Source organism: Mobula birostris, chromosome 2 (assembly GCF_030028105.1).
Source record: "Mobula birostris isolate sMobBir1 chromosome 2, sMobBir1.hap1, whole genome shotgun sequence".
Classification (NCBI taxonomy): Eukaryota; Metazoa; Chordata; class Chondrichthyes; order Myliobatiformes; family Myliobatidae; genus Mobula; species Mobula birostris.
The window spans coordinates 130,813,396-130,838,447 of NC_092371.1; the positions used below are offsets into that span (position 1 = coordinate 130,813,396).

Consider the following 25,052-nt stretch of genomic DNA (forward strand, 5'->3'; position numbering starts at 1 on the left):
AATTGCTAAGGTCCTTTTCCATAGTGAATACTAAAGCAAAGTATTTATTAAGAACCTCCACTATCTCCTCCGGTTCCAAATACACTTTTCCACTGTCACACTTGAATGGTCCTATTCTCTCAGGTCTTATCCTCTTACTCTTCACATACTTGTAGAACGCCTTCTGGCTCTCTTAATTTCATTCTTAAACTCCTTCCTGCTAGCCTTATAATTTTCTAGATCTCTATCATTACCTAGTGTTTTTGTACCTTTCGTAAGCTTTTCTTTTCTGGACTCGATTTTCAACAGCCTTTGTACACCATGGTTCCTGTACCCTACCATCCTTTCCCTGTCTCATTGGAACATACCTATGCAGAATACCACACAAATATCCCCTGAACGTTTGTCACATTTCTGCCGTACATTTCCCTGAGAACTTCTGCTTTGAAGTTCCTGCCTGATAGCTTCATATTTCCCCTTCATCCTTCCTGAGCACACCAAACAAACATCACCCCATCTAAACCTCTCACTCTAGACAGATGCCAATCAATATTGGAGACATTACATACATTTCCCTGAGAATATCTGCTCCCAATTTATACCAGATCAAGCACAGCCTCTCCTCTTGTTGGCTTATCTACATGTTGTGTCAGAAAACCTTCCTGAACACACGTAACAAACTCCACCCCATCTAAACCCCTTGCTCTAGGGAGATGCCAATCAGTATTTGGGAAATTAAAATCTCCCACCACGACAACCCTGTTATTATTACCTTTCCAGAATCTATCTCCCTATCTGCTGCTCGATGTCCCTGTTACTATTGAGTGGTCCATAAAAAACACCCAGTAGAGTTATTGACCCCTTCCTTTTTCTAACTTCCACCCACAGAGACTCAGTAGACAATCCCTCCATGACTTCCTCCTTTTCTGCAGCCGTGACACTATCTCTGATCAGCAGTGCCACGCGCCCACCTCTTTTGCCTCCCTCCCTGTCCTTTCTAAAACATCTAAAGCCTGGCACTCTAAGTAGTCATTCCTGCCCCTGAGCCATCCAAGTCTCTGTAATGGCCACAACATCATAGCTCCAAGTACTGATCCATGCTCTAAGCTCATTCACTTAGTTCATGATACTCCTTGCATTAAAATAGGCACACCTCAAACCATCAGTCTGAGCGCATCCCTTCTCTATCACCTGCCTATCCTCCCTCTCACACCGTCTAAAAGCTTTCCCGATTTGTGAGCCAACCACCCCTTCCTCCGTCTCTTCAGTTTGGTTGCCACCCCCTAGCAATACACAGCTTTGTTGCCAAGTTTGAAGATGTTACGAAGAGTGTTGGAGGGGCAAGTAGGGTTGAGGAAACAGGTAAGCTACAGAAAGATTTAGACAGATTAGGAGAATGGTCAAGGGAATGGCAAATGAAATATAATGTTGGAAAATGCATGGTCATGCACTTTGGTCACAGAAATAAAAGTTGTGGACTATTTTCTAAATGGGGAGAAAATCCAGGAATCTAAGATGCAGAGGGACTTGGAGTCCTTGTGCAGAAGACCCTGAAGGTTAACTTGCAAGTAGAGTCAGTGGTGAGGAAGGCAAATCCAACTTTAGCATTCATTTCAAGAGGTCTAGAATATAAGAGCAGGGATGTGATGTTGAGGCTTTATAAGGCACTGGTGAGGCCTCACCTTGAGTATCGTGAACAGTTTTGGGCTCCTCATCTAAGAAAAGATGTGCTGGCATTGGAGAGGATTCAGAGGAGGTTCACAAAGATGATTCCGGGAATGAAAGGGTTATCATACGTGGAACGTTTGATAGCTCTAGGTCTCTACTCACTGAAATTTAGAAGGATGGGGGTATCCCACTGGAACCTTTCGAATGTGAAAGGCCTCGACAAAGTAGATGTGGAAAAGATGTTTCCCGTGGTTGCAGAATTTAGGACAAGAGGGCACAGCCTCAGGATAGAGGGGCTTCCATTTAAAACAGAGATGCAGAGAAACTTGTTTAGCCAACGGGTGGTGAATTTATGGAATTTATTACCACAGGCAGCTGTGAAGGCCAGGTCATTGGGTGTATTTAAGGAAGAGCTTGATCGGTTCTTGATTGGACACAGCATCAAAGGTTATGGGGAGAAGGCCGGGGAGTGGGGCTGAGGAAGGCAAAAGAGGATCAGCCATGATTGAATGACGGAGAAGGCCCCTAATTTTCTGGTATTGGGAGAAGATTCAGAGGTGGTTCACAAGAAAGGTTCTGGGAATGGTTAACGTATGAGGAGTGTTTGATAGTTCTGGGCCTGTACTTGCAGGAGCTTGGAAGAATGAAGTGGGATCTCAGCGAAACTTATCGAATACTGAAAGGTCTAGACAGAGAGGGTGTGGAGAGGATGTTTCCTATAGCAGGGGAGTCTGAGACCAGAGGGTACAGCGTCAGAACAGAGCACAGTATTTAGAGCAGAGACAAGGAGGAATTTCTTTAGCCAGAGGGTAAAGAATCTGCAGAATTCATTGCCACACACAGCTGTGGAGGTCAAGTCATTGGGTATATTTAAAGTGGCAGTTGATAAGCTCTTGATTAGTCAGGGTGTCAAAGGTTACAGGGAGAAAGCATGAGAATGGGGTTGAGAGGGATAATAAATCAGTCATAAAGAGTCAACCCCTGTATTACCCCACTGGCAACCTTGAGAAAAGCCTTTTTAACTCCAACATTGTTATCTGTGGGACCTTATGAAAGTATTCTGAAAGTCCAGATAAACAACGTCCACTAATTCTCTTTTATCTATTCTATTAGTCTCATTGTCAAAAAACTCAATTAGCTAAGTATGATATTCCCTTCATTCTGCTCAATTTTTAAAATTCTTTTCCAAATGTTCTATTTTTACATCACTGAATATTCATTTCAGCATTTTCCGTAACACTGGCATAATGCTGACACTCAGTAGTATCCCATATTGTCCCCCTTTTTGAACGATGGGGTCAAATTCGCTAACTTCCAATCCACAACTCCAAAATCTATAAAACAAATTTGGAAGATAATCTGAGCACTCACTTATCTCTTTTCAACTACCACCTCTATAATGTTCACGGTAGGCCCTTGTTTTTTAGTTTGATCAATTTCTGCAGTATAATAAAATAAAGAGTGCCAGAAACAAAACAAATATCTGAAATGGTAACTGTTGCCACTTTTTCCCCCTACATATACTGGCTGACTTGAGAGTATTTCTAAATTTTTTAATTTCAGACTTCCATCTGGGATATTTTCAATAGCTTCTTTTATTGCCAAATCATTTATTCTCCAATATTACTATCAGATCCCCTTTTCAAGTCCTCTCTCAGGTTTAAGGTGAGAATAGGTTTTAAAGGGAATTTGGGGGCTTAGTTTTTTTTCCCCACAAAGAGAGTGGCATATGCTGCCAATTGTGATTATAGAATCAGATAAACTAATTGTTCAAGAGTTATTTAAAGAAACACTTTGGAAAGGGATAAGATACGGACTTAATGGTTGAAAATGGAATTGGTATAAATGGGTAAAAATAGATTTGCATAGATATAATGAACATCTAAGGCATAACTAATTTGTAAGTTCAGCACTTCCTTAGGTATTTATCTACCAAATACTAGTGAAGCCCCTGCATCTTCGTATTCACACTCTCCAGTTTCAATATCTGAGAAATTAGAATACATGGCTTATAATTTTCATTAAAAATAACATTTTTTAAAGGGATAACATGATATTTTCATAATACATTGAACAACATCCCCTCAATGACGGTAAAATCCCCTCAATATAGCGTGATAAAGATATTCATATTTGCAAAGAAGCAGGAACAAAGAAAATGCTGGCCCTGCAGTAATATGACATTGCTGATGGGCATATTTGTTAGACTTTTCCCTCTGTGCCTAGTTTTCACAGATTTTATAATTTTAATTAATAAACAAAGACTCAAGCCAAAATATTCAAGTGAAATTGATTGAAGATGGGCTCCATTCCCTAAAATGACATAACTAGAGTGCTGAAATTAACCTACATGACAAATAGTAGCTATTCAAACTATTGTGAGTGAAATGCAAGACCTTCAAGAAAGAAAATGTGGCAACAAAATAAGACCATAAGACAGGCAAAAGTGGCAGGCAAAAGTTTGGGCACCCCTGGTCAAAATTTCTGTTACTGTGAACAGTTAAGTGAGTAGAAGATGAACTGATCTCCAAAAGTCATAAAGTTAAAGATGCAACATTCTTTTCGGCATTTTAAGCAAGATTAGTGTATTATTTTTGGTTTATATAATTTTAGACTGAAGAAAGGAAAGCAGCACCATGCAAAAGTTTGGGCATACCAAGAGATTTGAGCTCTCAGATAACTTTTACCAAGGTCTCAGACCTTATTTAGCTTGTTAGGGCTATGGCTTGTTCACAGTCATCATTAGGAAAGGCCAGGTGATGCAAATTTCAGATCTTTATAAATACCCTGACTCCTCAAATCTTGTCCCAAACAATCAGCAGCCATGGGCGCCTCTAAGCAGCTGCCTAGCACTCTGAAAATTAAAATAAATTATGCCCACAAAGCAGGAGAAGGCTATAAAGATAGTAAAGCGTTTTCAGGTAGCCATTTCCTCAGTTCGTAATGTAATTAAGAAATGGCAGTTAACAGGAACGGTGGAGGTCAAGTTGAGGTCTGGAAGACCAAGAAAACTTTCCGAGAGAACTGCTCATAAGATTGTTAGAAAGGTAAATCACCCCCCCCCCCCCCCACTTGACTGCAAAAGACCTTCAGGAAGATTTAGCAGACTCTGGAATGGTGGTGCACTGTTCTACTGTGCAGCAACACCTGCACAAATATGACCTTCATAGAAGAGTCATCAGAAGAAAACCTTTCCTGCATCCTCACCACAAAATTCAGCATTAGAAGTTTGCAAAAGAACATCTAAACAAGCCTGATGCATTTTGGAAACAAGTCCTGCGGACTGATGAAGTTAAAATAGAACTTTTTGGCCACAGTGAGCAAAGGAATGTTTGGAGAAAAAAAGGATGCAGAATTTCATGAAAGGATCACCTCTCCAACTGTTAAGCACAGAGGTGGATCGATCATGCTTTGGGCTTGTGTTGCAGCCAGTGGCACGTGGAACATTTCACTGTTAGAGGGAAGAATGAATTCAATTAAATACCAGCAAATTCTGGAAACAAACATCACACCGTCTGTAAAAAAGCTTCTACAACAGGACAATGATCCTAAGCACACCTCAAAATCCACAATGGACTACCTCAAGAGGCACAAGCTGAAGGTTTTGCCATGGCCCTCACAGTCTCCCAACCTAAACATCATCGAAAATCTGAGGATAGACCTCAAAAGAGCAGTGCATGCAAGATGGCCGAAGAATCTCACAGAACTAGAAGCCTTTTGCCAGGAAGAATGGGCGAAAATCCCCCAAACAAGAATTGAAAGACTCTTAGCTAGCTACAAAAAGTGATTACAAGCTGTGATACTTGCCAAAGGGGTTGTTACTAAGTACTGACCATGCAGGGTGCCCAAACTTTTGCTTCAGGCCCTTTTCCTTTTTTGTTATTTTCAAACTGTAAAAGATGGAAATGAAAAAAGTAATCTTGCTTAAAATATTAAAGAAATGTGATCTTTAACTTTAAGCCTTTTGGAAAAAGCCACTGTAGGAGCAGAATTAGGCCAAATGGCCCATTAAGTCTGCTCCACCATTCAATCATGGCTGGTCCTTTTTCTTTCTCCTCCTCCTCAACCCCAGTTCCCTGCCTTCTCCGCATAACCTTTGACGCCCTCTCCAATCAAGTACCTATCAGTCTCTGCCTTAAATGCACCCAACGACCTGACCTCCACAGCTGCATGAATGGTGGAGAGTTCAGCGCCCACTATAACGTTCTTGGAAACTAGTCAGCATACTGAGTAGAATAAAATATAAACTTTCAATAATAAGTCAGCACTATCAAAAATGGCTAATAAATAAATAGATGTATTTTCAAAATTACTTAGTAATACAATTAAAGCACAAGGTAAATCATTGTTTTGAAAAGCACAAATGTAAAATATGATAAAGTATTGGATCATATACATAACTGATTTTTTCATAGCCATTGAGCAGCACAAACAACGAGTAGTTTCAGTGTTTTTTTAAAAAGGTAAATGTTGGTATGGTGTTAAAATCAGACGTAAGACACATTTATAAGAAGGTATATTAAAAGAGTTTGAAACTCGTTACAAAGCTGCAAAGAACTATACCAGGATCAAGAGTCACAGAAGTCAAAGCGAAGTGAATCAGTAAGTATCAAATTGGAAGTTAAACTAATACTTCTGGATAAATCTGAGTATGATTGAGTAAATCCATCTTCTGAAGATTTATAGTGGGCACTGAACTCTGCAGGTTTTAGCATCCTGCAATAAATAATAGATTAAATGATACACCCCTAATAATCAGATTGAAAGAATAGCAGAGACAAATACAAACTAACTGCAGGCAAACAAGTGATCAACTAAATCCTATCCATTTGTCAAATGGTCAGAAAGATAACTATTGACCATTGGGTCAATAGATTGCAACAGGTGATGTAGCAATTTTTAAAAATCAAATTTGTGAAGGAAAAAATCTTTCAAAGAGAGATGGAGGTGGGGGGGAATGATCTTACAGTAGTTCAAGTTTATAATTTGCAAGTAGATAGATCTACTTCAGGCAAAAGACTATTAATCAAACAGCTGTAAAAGATTCAGAATGACATGCAATTACTTGAAATACATATTCCTGTTCTAGATCCAGGACATAGATGGGCAAAAAAATTGTAAATGCATCATCAGAATACAAATGTGAAATTTATTCAAATACTTCTAGTTTTTCTCACGTGAAAAAAAGCTCCAATCCATTAAAAGCTATGTGTTTTGTTACTAAATCCGTGCTCTACTTCCCAGAGAAACTTAAATGGCAGAAGTCTGGCACGTTCTTTGGTTTTAATACAATTTCCAACTTCGGTGGGAAAATAAATGCACTCACTGATCGGCAATCCACTAACACCCCCCATTCAATTGGACAGATGAAGCCAGATTTCAAAACCAAGAAACCTGGAAACAATGACTAATAAAATAAATCATCCTGCAACTCAACAGCTAGTGGACAAAGCAAGAATTAATTATTTTAAAAATCTCTCTTCTGTACTACTAACTTAAACAACCCATGTCCAGAATAACACCAGATGAAATAAATCTCACTGCAATGTGTCCCACACTATGGAGACATCTGTTAGTATGGGCTTGTTATTATTCCCTCCTCCAACTCAGAGCCCAAGAAGGGAAAGTAGTAACACAGGAATGCCATCAACTCCACATTTCACATTACCATGGGATCTTTGACATAAATATTACCTTTCATAAATAATAGCTAAGTCATTATCCAGCAATTCTTATCGAAACATTTGAGAGAACCACTGGAAAAAGTCAAATGCCCACCACAATTTTTCAGGGGTCCATAAATGGGATTAAAAATGTAACTGTGCCATTGATGCCCAAATATAAATAAATTCCAGTCAGTGTAAACCAATGCATCTCAACATTAGATGTTGTAAACGTCAACAGCTGAGGAAGAAAATAGAACTAGGCTATGGAGAAAAAAAGAATGAGATTTTATAATGTAAGCTGTTGTTTAATCAGATTCTAATGTAGGCCGCCAAGGACAGGGCATTGATGAATGGATTTGATGGAAATTTCCACAGATAGCAGCATTTTAAATTACCTCAGTTTTACACATTATAAAACAAGCAAGGACAATGATGGCTTTCGTTTTCATAATATTTGATGGTGGAAATTTCTGCCCAAAGGTTCAATTATTATCAAAGAATGTCTCCGTATACAACTCTGAAATTTGTCTTCTCCAAATAGCCACAAAACAAAGAAAGAATGTGAAAGTCCTTCAGAGAGAAACATCAAACCCGCCACCTCCTGCAGAAAAAAGGAACAACATCCCAATCATCAAACCCCCTCCCCTGGCACAACAAAACTGAAAAGGAATAGATGATAAAAAAACATAGAATATAAAAACCTCAAGTCTGAAAAAGTCCACAGTGCATAAACGTAATAGTCCAATCCATAAATGGAGAACCACAACACCATCTTCCGATATCACCAACATTCATCTAAAGAAAGACACCACACAAAGCAGAGGTCCACTCGCCTTCCACAGCAAGCCACACAGCAATAGGCTGCTCACAGACAGCGGTCTAAAGGAAGGCAGTTGGCACTGAGCTCTTACTCCCCTTCCAGATTCGTCTTAATGTCTCAATCTGCCTCGATGCTTTAATCAGCGATTAATGGACACTTTAGTCGTCAAAATGGAGTCAAACATCAGCTCGCACCCCGTCACTAAGTTTCTTCACATCGAGGCCGGATGATGACACAGACAAATTAGAAAAAGTAGAAGGATCAAGAAAAGTGGTGGTACAGCTCCACCAAAATGATACTGACCTTGAAAGGTTCAACTGAAGAAAGGTTGCATTTTCCTTTGAGCATCGGTGGTTATGGCTAATTAATCAAGATCCTTAAAAAGATGAAAATTATTAAATATTGAGAGAACTGAAGCCATCTTCTTTACCACATCATTCATTGGACAGCAACTTCAACCTTCCCTCAGGCAAGTAAATTAAACTTCTTGAAATTTCACAGACAATTCAATGTTGGATTCCATATTCATAGACCCACCATTCCCTCTTGCAAATAGCACTGAACTTTCAGCTCATCTTCTGGTGAAACCATCATCCACACCCACATTACCACTTGACTATTCTATCATACTCCTGACAGACCTTTATTGACCAATACTTCAAATTTAGGCTCTGCATCAAACATATTCACCACCATCTGTATCGATTGACTTACACTGGCTCATAGTTAAGAAACACCTCAAAAAATTGATCTGTGGCTTCCCTGAACTGCTCAGTCCCTTTATACCCCAGCACTATGAACCTCTTATATCAGAACTTCCCTGATTCTAGCTTCTTCATCATTCACTTTAATACTCCATTGCCAGTGACCATACCTTCACTACAAGGACCTAAAACTCTGGAATTACTCCCAAAACTTCCCCACTTTACTCAGAACTTCCTTTTTTGATTAGCCTTTGCCATGGTATCTTCTAATGGTCTTGGGAGAGTCCTGCTGCATTAAAGACACCTATAAATTGATTATGTTGTTGTTCCTTTACAATGGGAATGGATATAAAGCATTTCTGTAACAGGTATACAAACACAAGGAAATCTGCAGATGCTGGAATTTCAAGCAACACACATAAAAGTTGCTGTGAACGCAGCAGGCCAGGCAGCATCTCTAGGAAGAGGTACAGTCGACGTTTTGGGCAGAGACCCTTCATCAGGACCAACTGAAAGAAGAGCTAGTAAGAGATTTGAAAGTGGGAGGGGGAGATCCAAAATTTTGGACATCCCCCTCCTGTCTTCTATCATTCTGGATCTTCCCCCCCCCCACTTTCAAATCTCTTACTAGCTCTTCTTTCAGTTAGTCCTGACGAAGGGTCTCAACCCAAAACGTCGACTGTGTCTCTCCGTAACAGTTTATGCTGTTTCATTACCAGCTTTATCACACCGGTGATAAAGAGTCCAAATTTTCCCCTTAGCAATTTTATTCTCTTAAAATTACGACATATCTGGATAGCAGTAACAGGACTGGTCCAAGTCAGCATGGATTTACAAAGGGGAAATCATGCTTGACTAATCTTCTGGAATTTTTTGAGGATGTAACTATGAAAATGGACAAGGGAGAGCCAGTGGATGTAATGTATCTGGACTTCCAGAAAGCCTTTGATAAAATCCCACATAGGAGATTAGTGGGCAAAATTTGGGCACATGGTATTGGGAGCAGAGTACTGACATGGACTGAAAATTGGCTGGCTGACAGAAAACAAAGAGTAGCGATTAACGGGTCCCTTTCGGAATGGCAGGCGGTGACCAGTGCCATAGCGTAGGGTTCAGTGCTGGGACCGCAGCTGTTTACGATATATATTAATGATTTAGATGAGGGAATTAAAAGTAACATTAGCAAATTTGCCGATGACGCAAAGCTGGGTGGCAGTGTGAAATGTGAGGAGGATGTTATGAGAATGCAGGGTGACTTGGACAGGCTGAGTGAGTGGGCAGATGCATGGCAGATGCAGTTTAATGTGGATAAATGTGAGGTTATCCACTTTGGTGGTAAGAACGGGGAGGCAGATTATTATCTAAATGGAGTCAAGTTAGGAAAAGGGGAAGCACAATGAGATCTAGGTGTTCTTGTACATCAGTCATTGAAAGCAAGCATGCAAGTACAGCAGGCAGTGAAGAACGCTAATGGCATGCTGGCCTTCATAACAAGGGGAATCGAGTATAAGAGCAAAGAGGTTCTTCTGCAGCTGTACAGGGCCCTGGTGAGACCACACCTGGAGTACTGTGTGCAGTTTTGGTCTCCAAATTTGAGGAAGGACATTCTTGCTATTGAGTGAGTACAGCGTAGGTTGACAAGGTTAATTCCCGGGATGGCAGGACTGTCATATGTCGAAAGATTGGAGCGACTGGGCTTGTATACTCTGGAATTTAGAAGGCTGAGAGGGGATCTTATTGAAACATGTAAGATTATTAAGGGATTGGACACGCTGCAGGCAGGAAGCATGTTCCCGCTGATGGGTGAGTCCTGAACCAGAGGCCACAGTTTAATAAGAGGTAGGCCATTTAGAACGGAGTTGAGGAAAAACTTTTTCACCCACAGAGTGGTGAATATATGGAATGCTCTGCCCCAGAAGGCTGTGGAGGCCAAGTCTCTGGATGCTTTCAAGAAGGAGATGGATAGAGCTCTTAAAGATAGCGGAATCAAAGGTTATGGGGATAAGGCGGAACTGGATACTGATTGTGGATGATTAGCCATGATCACAGTGAATGGCGGTGCTGGCTCGAAGGGCCAAATGGCCTACTCCTGCACCTATTGTCTATTGCCTATAAAATATTTATTAAAACAGTAAATGTTAGCTTTGAAGTCCCCAGTATGATTTTTATACATATATTTCCTTACTACACCTGACACTATTGTATTATATAGAGTTGCCAATCTGTGAGCTTCAATTTTCTTTGCATGCTGCATTGTATGACAGTGCAGTTGGTCTGCCTAAGTCATCTGAAAAAGGCAGAGGAGAAAAAAACATATGATATGAAGGTGCTTAGTTTTCTACCAAAGATGAATCGAAAGATAAACTACTGAGATATACAGAAAAACTACAATCAGCAATGTTGTAAAATTGTAGGGTTGTATCATTGAGCAGATTTATAAAGCCAGGAAAAATCATAAGAAGGATCTTCATTATATAACTGCTCTGTATTTATTTTTTCTTACAACAATGGAGACAATAATTCATTCACCAATGACTGTATCAAGAAATCAAACTGGCAGTCTGATCTTCCAACACTGCAACCAAGCATTGTACCAGAGAAATGACCTGTGAACTTACCTGCAGTTACTCTTGCCAACAACGTCACATGTGTTGGATGAATCACAGATGGTGATGTATCAGTGACAACAGTAAGATAGGACACCCAGTTGAATGGTGCCGCAACAACAAATTCTTGCTCAATCTCAGTAAAATTAGAGCTGATTCTAACTTCAGGAAGGAAAAGGAGGGCTCACATGCACGAGTGTATACTGAGGGATCAGTTGTGGAAAGAGTCAACAGGTTTAAATTCCTGACCCTGAACCTATTAATACCCAGTACATAGATAAAATCATAAGGAAGGTGTCTTTACATTCTTAGAAATTAAATAGGTTCAGCACATCAGCAAACACTCTAGCAAACTTCTATAGATATATCATTCAAGGTATCCTGTTTGGTTGCATCATGGTCTGGTATGGAAATCAGAATGCTGAAGAACATAAAAGTTGTAGAGAATAGTGCACTCAACCCAGTACATCATGGTTACATACCTCGCTACCATTAGTTGTATCTACATGAAGCACTGCTTCAGGAAGGCATTGTCAATCATCAAGGACTCCCACCATTCAGAACATGCCATCTCCTTGCAGTTGCCATGGGGTATAGAAGTCTGAAGTCTCCACACAATCAGGTTCAAGAATAACCATCTTTTTAACAATCTGGTTTTGAACCAACTGCCACAACCTGATAGCAACTCTTACCACTTTGATCACTTTATACTATAATGGACTTTGTTTCCTTTCATACTAATTCTGTTCTCTTGGAAAAATTGTGTATAATTTATGATTAGTTCACCAGAGATGCAGCCTGCTAAGTTAGGATGCATTCAGAAGTTTGGCATGAGTTCATCAGCAAACACACAGCAGTGCAGATTGCATCCAGAAGTTGGGCATCAGTGGATCCAAAGCATCCATCTTATCTCAATTTATTCATCAGCAAAAGTCTGAAGATCTTCAAGAGAACACTGGAATAATACATGCTCCCCTGGCATAAGAAAGAGAAATTGGTAGAAAACTCAGCAGTTTTCGCAAATATATAGGGAGAAACAAGAGTTGATATTTCAAGTTGGTGATACATTATCACAACTTACTGACCTGACCTGCATTGATGCCAGTAAGTCAATGCTTGTAGGTTGTCACAAGCATCAAAAGGGCTACAAGTAGCAACTGACAACCAGTTGAACTAACACCAAACTACCATAACAAATAAACAGTATATTTTGCACAGCAAAACTCTGTTTCAACATATATGCAAAAAGACATAATTCTGTAAATTAACAATCTGATGATATTAACATTCTCAAGTCTTAAATTAATCTCAATTTCTATCAGTATCAATTGTCTTGCTGATAGTCTATAATCAGTAATCAGAGAGAGAATTAGTCACTTGGACAAGTGTGGAGTGATTGCAAAAAGCAAATATATAGATTTATTAAATACTAACTGGGTCTCACTAACAATAGGTATATTCCAATAAAGTAAAAGGGGAGATCAAAGAGAGAAATATAGTTGATGTAGTATATATAGACTTCTAGATGATGTCTAATAAGATGTCTTATGACTGACTCAACAAGACTAAGGGCAAAGATAGAAAATTGGCTAATCAATAGAAAAATTGATAATACCAATAAAAGGGTATTTATCAAACTGGAGGGAAATGAATAGTGAAGATCCGGAGGGTTGGCACAAAACCCATGATATTCTCAATAAATATTAATGATCTGAACTTGGATGCACAGGGCACAAGTTTGAAACCTAAAGATGACACAAAATTCTGTGGCCTTTTGAACTGAGAGTAGAAAATTATTAGACTTAATGGAGACAAGTTTTGTGGAATGGGCAGATAGGTTCAAAAGCTGAGAAATGTAAAGTGTAACATTTTAGTAATAAGACTGAGAAGAGGCAAATAAACTAGAGGGTAAAATTCTAAAAAGGGTTCAAGAACAGAGGGTTCTGGGCTATATGTGTGTAGTATATTGACAGTGCAGGACCAGTTGAGAATGTAGTTAAAAAGGCCTTTACACACAGCCAGTACTAACTTAATAGGATGAATGGCCTCTGTCCTGGCCATAGCCACTGTGATTTCAATAATTAATTTATAATCAGAAAGGTATAAATGCTGAATTACTCAACAACTTAGCTCACTACTTTTGCCAAATACTCCTTAAAATAATTACCTACATATTTAATGAGTGGTATTAATTATACTATGGTTAGAATATTACTTTATTGAATTGAATTGACTTTATTACTTACATCCTTCATATACATGAGTAAAAATCTTTACGTTACATCTCCACCTAAATGTGCAATGTCTAATTTATAATAATTTATAATAAATAGCACGTACAACAGGACAGTCAATATAACATAGAAATACAATTGTATCGGCATTAATCACTCTGATGGCCTAGTGGAAGAAGCTGTTCAGGAGCCTGCTGGTCCTGGCTTTTATGCTGCGGTATCATTTCCTGGATAGTAGCAACTGGAACAGTATATGGTTGGGTGACTTGGGTCCCCAGTGGTCCTTTGGGACCTTTTTATACACCTGCCTTTGTAAATGTCCTGAATTGTCTCAGAACTTCTTTGATAATTATCACAAAGCTCGTGCAAATCCTAATGGGAGACTGGCAAATAAAATGCTAACATAATCCAAAAGGGTACGTGAAAATTAGACAAATCCCAGATGATTCCCTAGATTTAGAATGAAGGATTTATCTCATGCTCTTGATAGGTTTTCTTATATTCAAAAATATTTGATAGTATTTTTCCAGTGGTATTAGTGTATCATCTAAATTGTTCTATTGGTCGCAAGTAGGCTCATTGAAAGCACTACCACAGTTAGACAGGATGCTGAGAAAGCCATTTACCACACTGTCATCAGTACGAAATTGAGCACAGAAGTTGGATTATGTTGCAGTTGTATAGGTTGTTGATGAGGCCACACTTGGAGTACTGTGTACAGTTCCAATCACTCTATCAGAAAGATGTGGTTAAACTGCAAAGTATGCAGAAAAGATGATGAAGATATTTCTAGAACAAGAGAGCCTGAGGTACAGGGAGAGGTTTGCCAAGCTAGGTCTTTATTCCTTGGAATGCAAAAGAATGAGGGACAACTTTAAAATTATGAGGCATAGCTAAGGTAGGAGAGTCCAAAACTAGAAAGAATAGGTTTAGGGCAAGAGGGGAAAAATTTAAAAAGGACCTGAAGGAAGGGGAAGCATATGAAACAGGCGGTCAGAGAAAGTGTTTGAGGTAGATACTGGACTGGGCACCATATTCAGCACAGACTTTTTGGCTGAAGAGTGTGTCTCCATGTGGTATTGCTCTATAATTCTATAAGGAGTTGGCAAATAAATTATATTTTATGGCAACAGTAGACATAAAAACTTCCAGACAGTTTGAAATTATTAAGACCTGAAATTAGGCAACTGTTTGCCTTTAATGATAAATGAACTGGATTCAATTGCTGCCACAATGCTGAAATTCCACTGGCAAGGCAAGTGATTTTACTTTCTGCCTCTTCCAACATTAAGCCAGGTTCTACTGCAACGGCCAAGACTGTTTTTCATAATTTTTGAAGCTACCACAGAGAATGTTATCAAAACCCAAAACATTGTCATTATAAAACCTGAATAAAAACTGCTAACCAGTGATTATTCAATAGCAGATGTGGTTGAGGGCAGCACTGATGGCGAAGGATGGTGGAACTGCATCTCTTCTATTTCACACACTTACCCCATCTCCCACCACCCTACCAGGGACAGGGTTCCTCTTGTCCTCACCTACCACCCCACCAGTCTCCATAATTCTCCGAAACTTCCACCACCAAGCACATATTTCCTTCCCCAACTCCCCCCCCCCAATTTTCTCCTTTCTGAAAATGTGACTCCCTTGTCCATTCATCCCTCCCTACTGTTCTCCCTCCTAGCACTTATCTTTGCAAGTGGAACAAGTGATACACCTGCCCCTACACCTCCTCCTTCACTACCATTCAGGGCTCCAAACAGTCCTTCCAGGTGAGGCGACACTTCACCTGTGAGTCTGTCTGTTACTATGTCCAGTGCTCCCGTTGTGGCCTCCTGTACATTGGTGAGACCTGATGGAGATTGGGAGACTGCTTCACGGAGCATCTACACTCTGTCTGCCAGAACAAGCGGGATCTCCCAGTGGCCACCCATTTTAATTCCACTTCCCATTCCAATTTTTCCATCCATGGCCTCCTCCATTGTCGTGGTGAGGCCACACTAGGTTGGAGGAACAACACCTTAGCCTCCAACCTGATGGCAGGAACATTGATTTCTCTAACTTCTGGTCATTTCCCCCACCATCCCCTTCTCCATTTCCCATCCCCTTTTCCCCCTCTCACTTCATCTCACCAATCAATTTCCTAGCTCTTTACTTCATCCCTCCCCCTGCAAGTTTCACCCATCACCTGGTGGTTCTCTCTCCCCTTCCCCCACCTTTTAAATCTACTCCTCAGTTTTATCTCGAGTCCTGCCAAAGAGTTTCAGCCCAAAACATTGACTGCACCTTTTTTTCCATAGATGCTGCCTGGCCTGCTGAGTTCTTTCAGCATTTTGTGTGTGTTAATGTGTTCCCAAACCTACAATTATTCCCATATTCACTTATTCAACATCTTTGCCCTCTCTGGTCTACATCAGCTTCTAATTTTTAACCTCTAAAGTTAAAGTACTCTCGTGAAGAAAATGCTAGACATAGAAAGTAAGTGGTTCAAACAAGACTTATCATTAGATTGACTGTTGGTTTTAGATTGGTACTCTTCTAGCATTTAAGTTTAAAATGGTAGGAGAAGAGGTGAGAGTCACAATGTCAAGCATTGTGTATGCATTTTATAGTAAAAGAATTTATACAACAGAACAATCCTAAACTCTATTTTGGTACCACAACATTCTCTGCACTACACTGATCACATTCTTTCCTATGAACAGCATTCCAACTTGACCATCCCAGCCAGTCTGTATGCAGTTTTCACACATTGTGATCTGTGGCTGCACAGCATATTCATGTGGTTTAAGATATACTTATAATGTTTTGCAATGATTCTCCTTGTTCTTAAGATTAGATTATGAGGACACGCAGTCCTCTTTTATTGTCATTTAGTAACGCATGCATTAAGAAATGATACAATGTTCCTCCAGAATGATATCACAGAAACATAAGACAAATCAAGACTGGAAAAACTGACAAAAACCACATAATTATAACATATAGTTACAACAGTGCAAAGCAACACTGTAATTTGAAAAAGAACAGACCATGGGCACTGTAAAAAAAAAGGCTCAAAGTCTCTCAAAAGTCCCATTATCTCACGCAGACAGTAGAAGGAAGAAAAACTCTCCCTGACATGAGCTTCCAGCGCCGCAAACTTGCCGATGCAGCACCCTGGAAGCACCCGACCACAGCCAACTCTTAAGTCCGTCCAAAAACTTCAAGCCTCCGACCAGCCCTTCGACACCGAGCACCATCTCTGCCAAGCGCTTTGACCCCAGCCCCGGCAACAGGCAATAGGCAAAGCCGAGGATTTGGGGCCTTCCCCTCCGGAGATTCTCGATCGCACCGTAGCAGCGGCAGTGAAGTGGGCATTTCAGAAGTTTCTCCAGATGTTCCTCCGTGCTTCTCACGTCTGTCTCCATCAAATCTGGATTGTGCATGGTACCTACTTACAGATACGATATCATTTCAGAGCGGCTGCACGCGCTGCGTCGCGTCGCCATCTTCTCTTCCCCACTAGGTACACAAATATTACACAATATTGACATTGGACCAGATTCTCAAGAAAAATAATGTAGTCATGATATATATCTTTGCTAATAATTAAATTAGCCATAAATTTAGAAGATTAAGAAATGAGTTTAACTGGAAAGCTACACAAATTTGCTATCTGATTTACACCATTCAATGGCTGATTTACTACTAACAGTGGCTTTGCCATTAACCTCCCTGGGTTGTACAGAAATAGCAAGATTTGCCCATTTATTGCTCATTAAACTTGTTACCAAAAGTTGTCTGGTAATTAATAACCATATATGTTTTGCAATACCAATTCTTCTCTGGCCCAGGAATTATAAATAATAAACTATGCTGTTTGATTCTCACATGTTTTATAGAAATACACGAAATCTTTATACTTTCTTTCTTTCTCTTTTATTCTAAATTTATACTCCTTTATCTTTAGTCATCTTTCCATACCTAATTTGATTTTAATTAATACTCTTTCTCAGTTATTTATTTCCTTGTTTCCATCTCAGTTCATAAATCTCAACTATTTTGGGAACAGTGTATGTAGATCCCACTATTGACCAAGGTCCCTCATGTAGCTTTGCCTATGGCATACTTCCAGAAAATTACACAAAAAAACATTTTGAGGCTGTAGAATAGGAATTACCTAATAAAACATGCATCAAGAAACATGACTCAGAGTCCTATTCAGAAATAGCCAAATCGCCCTAATGGAGCTCCTAGGGCACTAATGTTCCTATACATATTTGATGAGCCCCAAGATGATGTTTATGGAGCAATGGAGTGTAATTGTACTGGCTTAGCAAGAAGGAATTCATCACACAGGAGGGAGAGGTAGAATTATTGGAAGACAAGGACAAGAATATTGAAGGATCCTTGAAAATTTCACGTGACTCATGTGGCATCAATTTTTTGTCAAAGCCAAGGAGAAATCCGTCAATCTTTTTGACTCTGACAAGTTTAACCTCAATTTAAATGATTAATCTTTTACTATCAGGAAGTAACTATATTTAGTTGTAACATCTCAATGGTGTTTTAAACACTCACAAACACTCAGACATTTAAATGTGGAGGGACTTGCGAAGAAAATGTACGTTAATGCATTCCTTTCTTTGGTGATATATTTTGCTATTGAAGATGCAAGCGGGTACCAGACAGCTTCTCATGGTAGCAGTTGTTCCTCTGGTTATTGCAAAGAGCTATTTCCCCAAAAAAAAACTGCTGGAAGAGCTCGGGCGATTAATTAGATGTTTCAGGTCAAAACCCTGAAACTAAGTGGGTGAGGGAAAGGGAAGGTAAACCTATGGAGAGAAAACCCCAGAAGACAAGTATGAGAATACACATGAAACATGTCAACTTTATCACTCTTACCACCAACTTCCACCCTGACTTCAAATTCATGTGGGTGATATCTGACATTTTGCTTCCTTTTCTGGATTTTGGCCTCCACTTCAATAGACAAACTATCTGCCAAAATCTACTATCAACCTATGAACTCCCTTGGCTACCCTCAACTAGATCTGCACACTCCCCGCCTCCCATTCCTGTCACCTGTCAAGACATCATTCCTTTTTCTCAGTTTCCTATATTTGCCACAAGTGCTCTCAAGATTGTTTTCCTCTCCTCTTCTGATCTGTCCTTTCTCCAGGATACACAGCTTCCCCCACTGCCTTGGATGATGGAGCCCTCACATATTTCCTCCATGTTTGCTCTAACCAGCCCTCTCAGCAGACAGAAAAGAGACAGAGCAATTCACAAAAAGCTAGTGGAAGATGGAAAGTCTCAATCTGAAAAATTGTCCACTTCCCTCTATAAATAATGCCTGACCAGCTGAGCTCCTCCAGCTTTTCATATGTCCTTATACCTCTTCCACCGCCATGAGATCATAAGACATAGGAGCAGAAATGGGCCATTCAGCCCATCGAATCTACTCCACCATTGATGATGCAAAGATCCTTGCCAGAGGCTCAGCAATCTCCTCCTTCGCCCTCCACAGTAGCCTGGGGTACATCTCATCCGGTCCCAGCGACTTATCCAACTTGACGCTTTCCAAAAGCTCCAGCACATCCTCTTTCTTAATATCTACATGCTCAAGCTTTTCAGTCTGCTGCAAGTCATCATTACAATCACCAAGATCCTTTTCCATAGTGAATACTGAAGTAAAGTATTCATTAAGTACCTCTGCGATATCTTCCAGTTCCATACACACTTTCTCACTGTCACACTTGATAGGTCCTATTCTTTCATGTCTTATCCTCTTGCTCTTCACATACTTGTAGAATGCCTTGGGGTTTTCCTTAATCCTGCCCACCAAGGCCTTCTCATGGCCTCTTCTGGCTCTGCTAATTTCCTTCTTAAACTCCTTCCTATTAGCCTTATAATCTCCTAGATCTCTAACATTACCTAGCTCTCTGAACCTTCTGATGGAAAAGAGTTAACAGTCAACATTTTGGGCTGAGACCCTTCATCAGGAGATGTCATTTCAACTCTATTTTCCATACCTACAGAGACTTATATGTCCTTTGCTTTCTCCACTGACACAACGCAACCAAATACAAACAGTATCTGATTGAGCAGCCTACAGTCCAATGGTATGAACACAAAATTTTCTAATTTCACATAACCTACCCACTTTGTTCTTCTCCTAATCTCACTAGTTCAACCAGACCTTTTCTGCTTTTACTTGTTTTTTCCATTGTCCATTCCCCAAACCCCAACCATCATTACCAAGACATCACTCTGCCCATTCTAATTCATTCTATCAAAGTTCCAACATGTTACTTCCAGTTAGCCAGCGTGGAAATTGAATCTTAGACTAACTGATCCATACCAACCAAAATTTCCCATCTAAGCTATTTGCATTTGTCCATATCCTTCTAAACCTTTCCTATCCACATATCTGTCCAAGCACCTTTAAATGTTATTATTGTATCTACCTTAATCACTTCCTCTGGCAGCTTATTCCAAATACTGACCATTCTGAGTGAAAATGTTGCCCCTCGGGTTCCTAGTAAATCTTTCCCCTCTCATCTTAAGCCTATGCCCTCTAATTCTTAATTCCCCCAATCTTTGGAAATCAATGAACTGCGCACATTGACCCTATCTATGCCTCCATCATTTTGTACACCTCTATTTGATCAGCTATGATTCTCCTATACTCTTATGAAAAAAGTTCCAACCTGGTTGACCTCTCTCCATAATTCAGTCCCTCTGCAACATCCTTGTAGATCTCCTCTGCACACTTTCCAACTTAATGGCATCTTTTCTTATAGCAGGGTAACCAACTGAACGCAATATTTCAAAAATGGTCTCACCAATTATCTCGTACAACAAAATAACCTTCTAACTTCTATATTCAGTGCCCTGACTGATGAAGGCCACGACTACCTGCCTCTGTGAACCATGTACTCACAGGTCCCAGTTCAACAACACAACCTAGAGCCTTACGGTTCATTATGAAAGTCCTACCTTGATTTCTCTTCCCTAAATACAGCACCTTGTACCTATCCAAAGTAAAGCCCATCTGTCATTCCTTGGCCTACTTATCTAGTTATTCAAGGTATCTCTTGTAAATCTTGATAACCGTCTTCAAGGTCAACAACAATAGCTATTTTAATGACATCTACCAACTTACTCACTAAGCCTTGTAGATTCTCATCCAAATCACTGATACAGATGACAAATAACAATAGGCCTAGCACCGAGCCCCAGGGAACAGTGGCCTGCCTGCACTGAAGAAATAACCTTCCATCACCGAGCACCTCATCCTACCATCAAGCTAATTCTATATCCAAATATAGCATCCCCCGGTGCAATCCGGGGCATAATATGCTCGAGGAATGAGTTTGCAGACTGGATATTGAACTTTTTACTGTTGGACTTCGGCCACATTCCACCGTGATACAACACTTGGCGGCACGGGAGGTGGTTCCTGCTGTGGCCATCGAACATGCAGCTCCTCCCGTAGAGGGTCAGACACCGTCAGCCAATAGACTGGTCCTGGACTTATTTTCCATCTGGCATAGTTTGCATTTTGTTGTTCGATTGTTGGTGGTTTTTGTATTGCTATATTTACGCTCTATTCTTGGTTGGTGCGGCTGTAATGAAACCAAATTTCCCTCGGGACTAATAAAGTATATCTATCTATCTATCTATAAATAGTCACCTCTCCTTCAACCCCTTGTGATGCAACTTCCTTTTGCAGCCTACCATGCCGAATCTTTTAAAAAGCCTTACTGAAGAACATATAGACTATCTACGTAACCGGCAACTGAATATTAATCGAGACAGGTTATTTAAAAACAACCAAACATTTATTAAACACGTATAAACGATAAGGGAAAAAAAAAACAAAGGAAAACTTTAACCGGAGGTTAACAGATACGCGGCTGTTCACCAACTCGCCACTCGGCTCTGGTTCTTAAAGCGTTAAATGCAAAAACAGTTCTTAAAGCGATACAGTCAGATATAGTTCTTAAAGCGATAACTTCGAAAGTCCAACAGTTTTACACATTCAATTGGGAGAGACTTCTCTGGAAAAAGATTTCTTCACAGACGCACCTTTACTGCTGGTTCTGTCCACAGGATTCCCGATGCCGAAAATAAACAGTTTAAATCAACTGACCTTAAATTCCTTCAGAGAGAAAGCAACTTTTTGCATGAACTCATTGCCCTATTGCAAGAGTTATCTCAATGCAAGTTCTCTCCAAGGAAGACTCAATAAGGTCAATTCTTTATTAAACTGCCAAACGATGCCGATTTCTCTCGATCCTTCACTTCGATGAATTCTTCACTCTCCCTTCAAAACTGTCGGAATTGAGTAAATTGGCACTTCCAGCCACAAATTTCCAGTCCAAGTAATATGGAATCTTTCAACAGAACGTACAATCGTTTTAAAAATGAAACTGCGTCACAAAAACAAACGCGACAGAAACTGAGATACAGCACGTTCTACCTGGAAATCTACAAACTCAAAAACCAACTGCGTCACCTGGGTCGACCCTTATATAGTCACCGGGGCACATGTCATCACGTGACCTCACATCAGCAGGAAAATCACATCAGGTGACCTCCAAAAGACCATCACATCATTCTCACAAAAAAAACAGATCTCCTTGAGCATGTAACACTACCGCCCTGCTCATGCTCCTGTCAGCATTAATGGTGTTGAGGACAAGAGGACTGAGAGCTTCAAGTTCCTAGGTGTGAATATTGCCAATAGCCTGTCTAGTGTAACAACATAGATGCCATGGCCAACAAACTTCATCAAGACTCCTAATTCCTAAAGATGCTAAAGAATTCTGGCACAGCCCTATCAACACTACCCAATTTTTATCGATGCATTTCTGGATGCATATGCCTCGGTATGGCAACTGCTCTGCATGTAACCATAAGAAACATGACTTGTGAACATAGCTCAGCACATCACTGAAACAAGCCTCGCCTCCATGGACTCTGTCTATACTTCTTGCTGCCTCTGTAAAGCAGCACACATAATCAAAGTTCCCACCCATTTTGGACATTCTCTCTTCTCCCTTTTTCCATTGGACAGAAGATGCAAAAGACTGAAATCACATACTACCAGGATAAAGACTCGCACAATGCCCTAACACCTCAATGCATTCAAAAAGACAGCAATGCTTCACTTAATTAATCAAATCATGCTTCAAAGAAAAGAAAATTCATTCTCAATATTACTGGTGTTCACAATCAGCCCTTGTAAACTAATTATTGCTTGAACCATCTTATTCAGCTCAATTTTAATAAAGCACACTGAATGAGAACAGTGTGCAATATTCTGGATTTTTTTAAGCAGAGAAAATACCTTCAAAGTGATAAAAACAGCATTTATGGAGTTTTCCCAAATGTTGTTAAATTGAAAAAGGATCTAGAGCTTTCCTGGCGTATATAACTTATAAACTCTTCTTGGGCTTCCAGCCAGGTACAGTTATCAATTATAACTGACATTTTGATGGCAAACTCTGCCACCTGCTTCAGGGATGATGCCTGGGCACGTCTAGTCTGGTGGTATTTATACTCCCTTAGTCCATCCCTCCTAATTGGATGAGGGCTAACCAATCAGTTTTCTGCCCTCCCACCTTGTTTACAATCAAATTACTTCAACGGCTTCCTTCACTAGGTGGTCCCAAAAGCCAGTGGAGTGGCACAGTAGTTTTGTGCCGTCAAAGTCAATCCTATGGCCATTGTGAATGCAGTGTTCTGCTACCACCGATTTCTCCGGGTAACCCAAACGGATACACCCCCCGTACTCTTTGATGCAGCACAAAAATATTGTGCCACTCCAAAGGCTTTTGGGACTGCCTGGTAAAGGAAGCCACTGAAATAAAACTAAAAGAAAACCATTTTAACCAAGCCGAAGTAATAACTGGAATTGGATTGTAAACAAGGTGGGAGAATGGAAACCTGAATGGATGAGGACATCACTCCTGAAGAAGATGGCAGATCAAAACATCAGTTATAATCGATACCTGCACCTAGCTGGAAGCCCAAAAAGAGTTTATTCGTGCTATGAAATTGTTGAATTGGACGAGTGCATGTCTATCTGACTGCACAATAAAATCTAGAGTGATTTTTTTTTGCCAGCAATATTCCAAAGCTGTAAGATATCCAAATGAGGATGGCAGAGCTGAAATAAACAAATTATGCCATGGATATGACTACAGAATAATTCACAAGCAGGAAGAATAGTCCCTGATCAAATGGCATGAGGACATCAGGCCTATGGTCTTCGTTACAAACTTCCAGTTCTAGTAAGACGGTGGCGTGTTCAGTCACAGCAGCTTCTATGGGGTCAACAAACGATGTCATTAAAGATGTCATTGTCTGGACATTAGGAAGTTAAAGTGTTGCAGGTCTACCCCATCAGCAAGTTGCTCATTGGCAGAGAAAATGAAGGAGCTGCACATTGTGCTGCTGCCTGCATCAAAGGAGGCATACAGTCTCATTAACAAGCAACTGTCTAGGTCGCTTTTCTTGGGATCGTTGGAGCCCTTTGGGCATTGTTAGTTTGATTCACTGATTTATTGGTGGTGTGAAGGGGTGGACAGGGAGGGAGCTGCATGGTCTTAGTCATAGTGAGGACTAGGCCTCAAGCTGTGGTGTCATCTGTTTACAGCCACTAGGAGAGGGAATTCAGAGCCAGTGAGCTCCACAGGGGTTGCTATGACACAGCGCCCAGGTTAAAGTTGATGTTGTTCTCTCCCACCCCCCAGTGTTTGCACAGCAGAAGACAAGCTGTATTGCCGCTGACTGCAGATTTTTGCAGCGTTCGTGGCTTACGTAGTCGTATCTTACTGATATCTTTATGTGCTTGCTATATTGTTAAAGTCGAATCAGAATAAAACTCCGGAGACCAGCAGTCAGCTAGTTATAACACTTTATTGTGCACCCTCCTGCAGGAGTTTGATTTCCAGTTGTCAAAGGGAAAGCACGTAAGTACTGCCACCATCCGACAAGTGGACAAGTGGACCCGCTCCCTCAGGTTACAGCCGTATATATATGTATGTGTGTGTGTGTGTATATATATATATATATATATATATATACACACACACATAGTAAGCCCTATACATTACTGTTGCAAGATGTTATTTGAACTGGTACGCCAAGTCTGTTGGTGCGAAATTTAGTTACACATAAGAGAGTCCGCTAGATCAAGGCTTAATTACAGATGGATGTGCTGTCCAGTCCTTATCAGCTATTCCCTTTGCTAGGCCCTGATTTAATTACAGATGGATGTTCCTTCCTGCCCTCCTCCCCTCTACTTAAACGAGGGTACAATGTACAACGTTATCAAACTCTCAATGTTTCTCTGCAAGCTGAGGAGAACTGGTAAC

At 40.3% G+C, this 25,052-nt stretch overlaps 1 protein-coding gene across 8 annotated transcripts in view; it reads right to left on the reverse strand.

Moving 5' to 3' along the window:
- LOC140191079 (serine/threonine-protein kinase MRCK alpha-like) overlaps positions 1-25,052 on the reverse strand; it is a 596,213-nt gene that overhangs the window by 398,967 nt on the left and 172,194 nt on the right. The window contains exon 1 of one of the 8 annotated variants that reach the window (XM_072248191.1): positions 8,437-8,498. The exons of the other annotated variants lie outside the window; for them this stretch is intronic. Coding sequence (XP_072104292.1) covers positions 8,437-8,481 — 45 coding nt within the window. The 5' untranslated portion in view covers positions 8,482-8,498. Of the gene's footprint in view, positions 1-8,436; positions 8,499-25,052 lie in introns of those variants that run through there. 8 annotated transcript variants of the gene reach the window in all.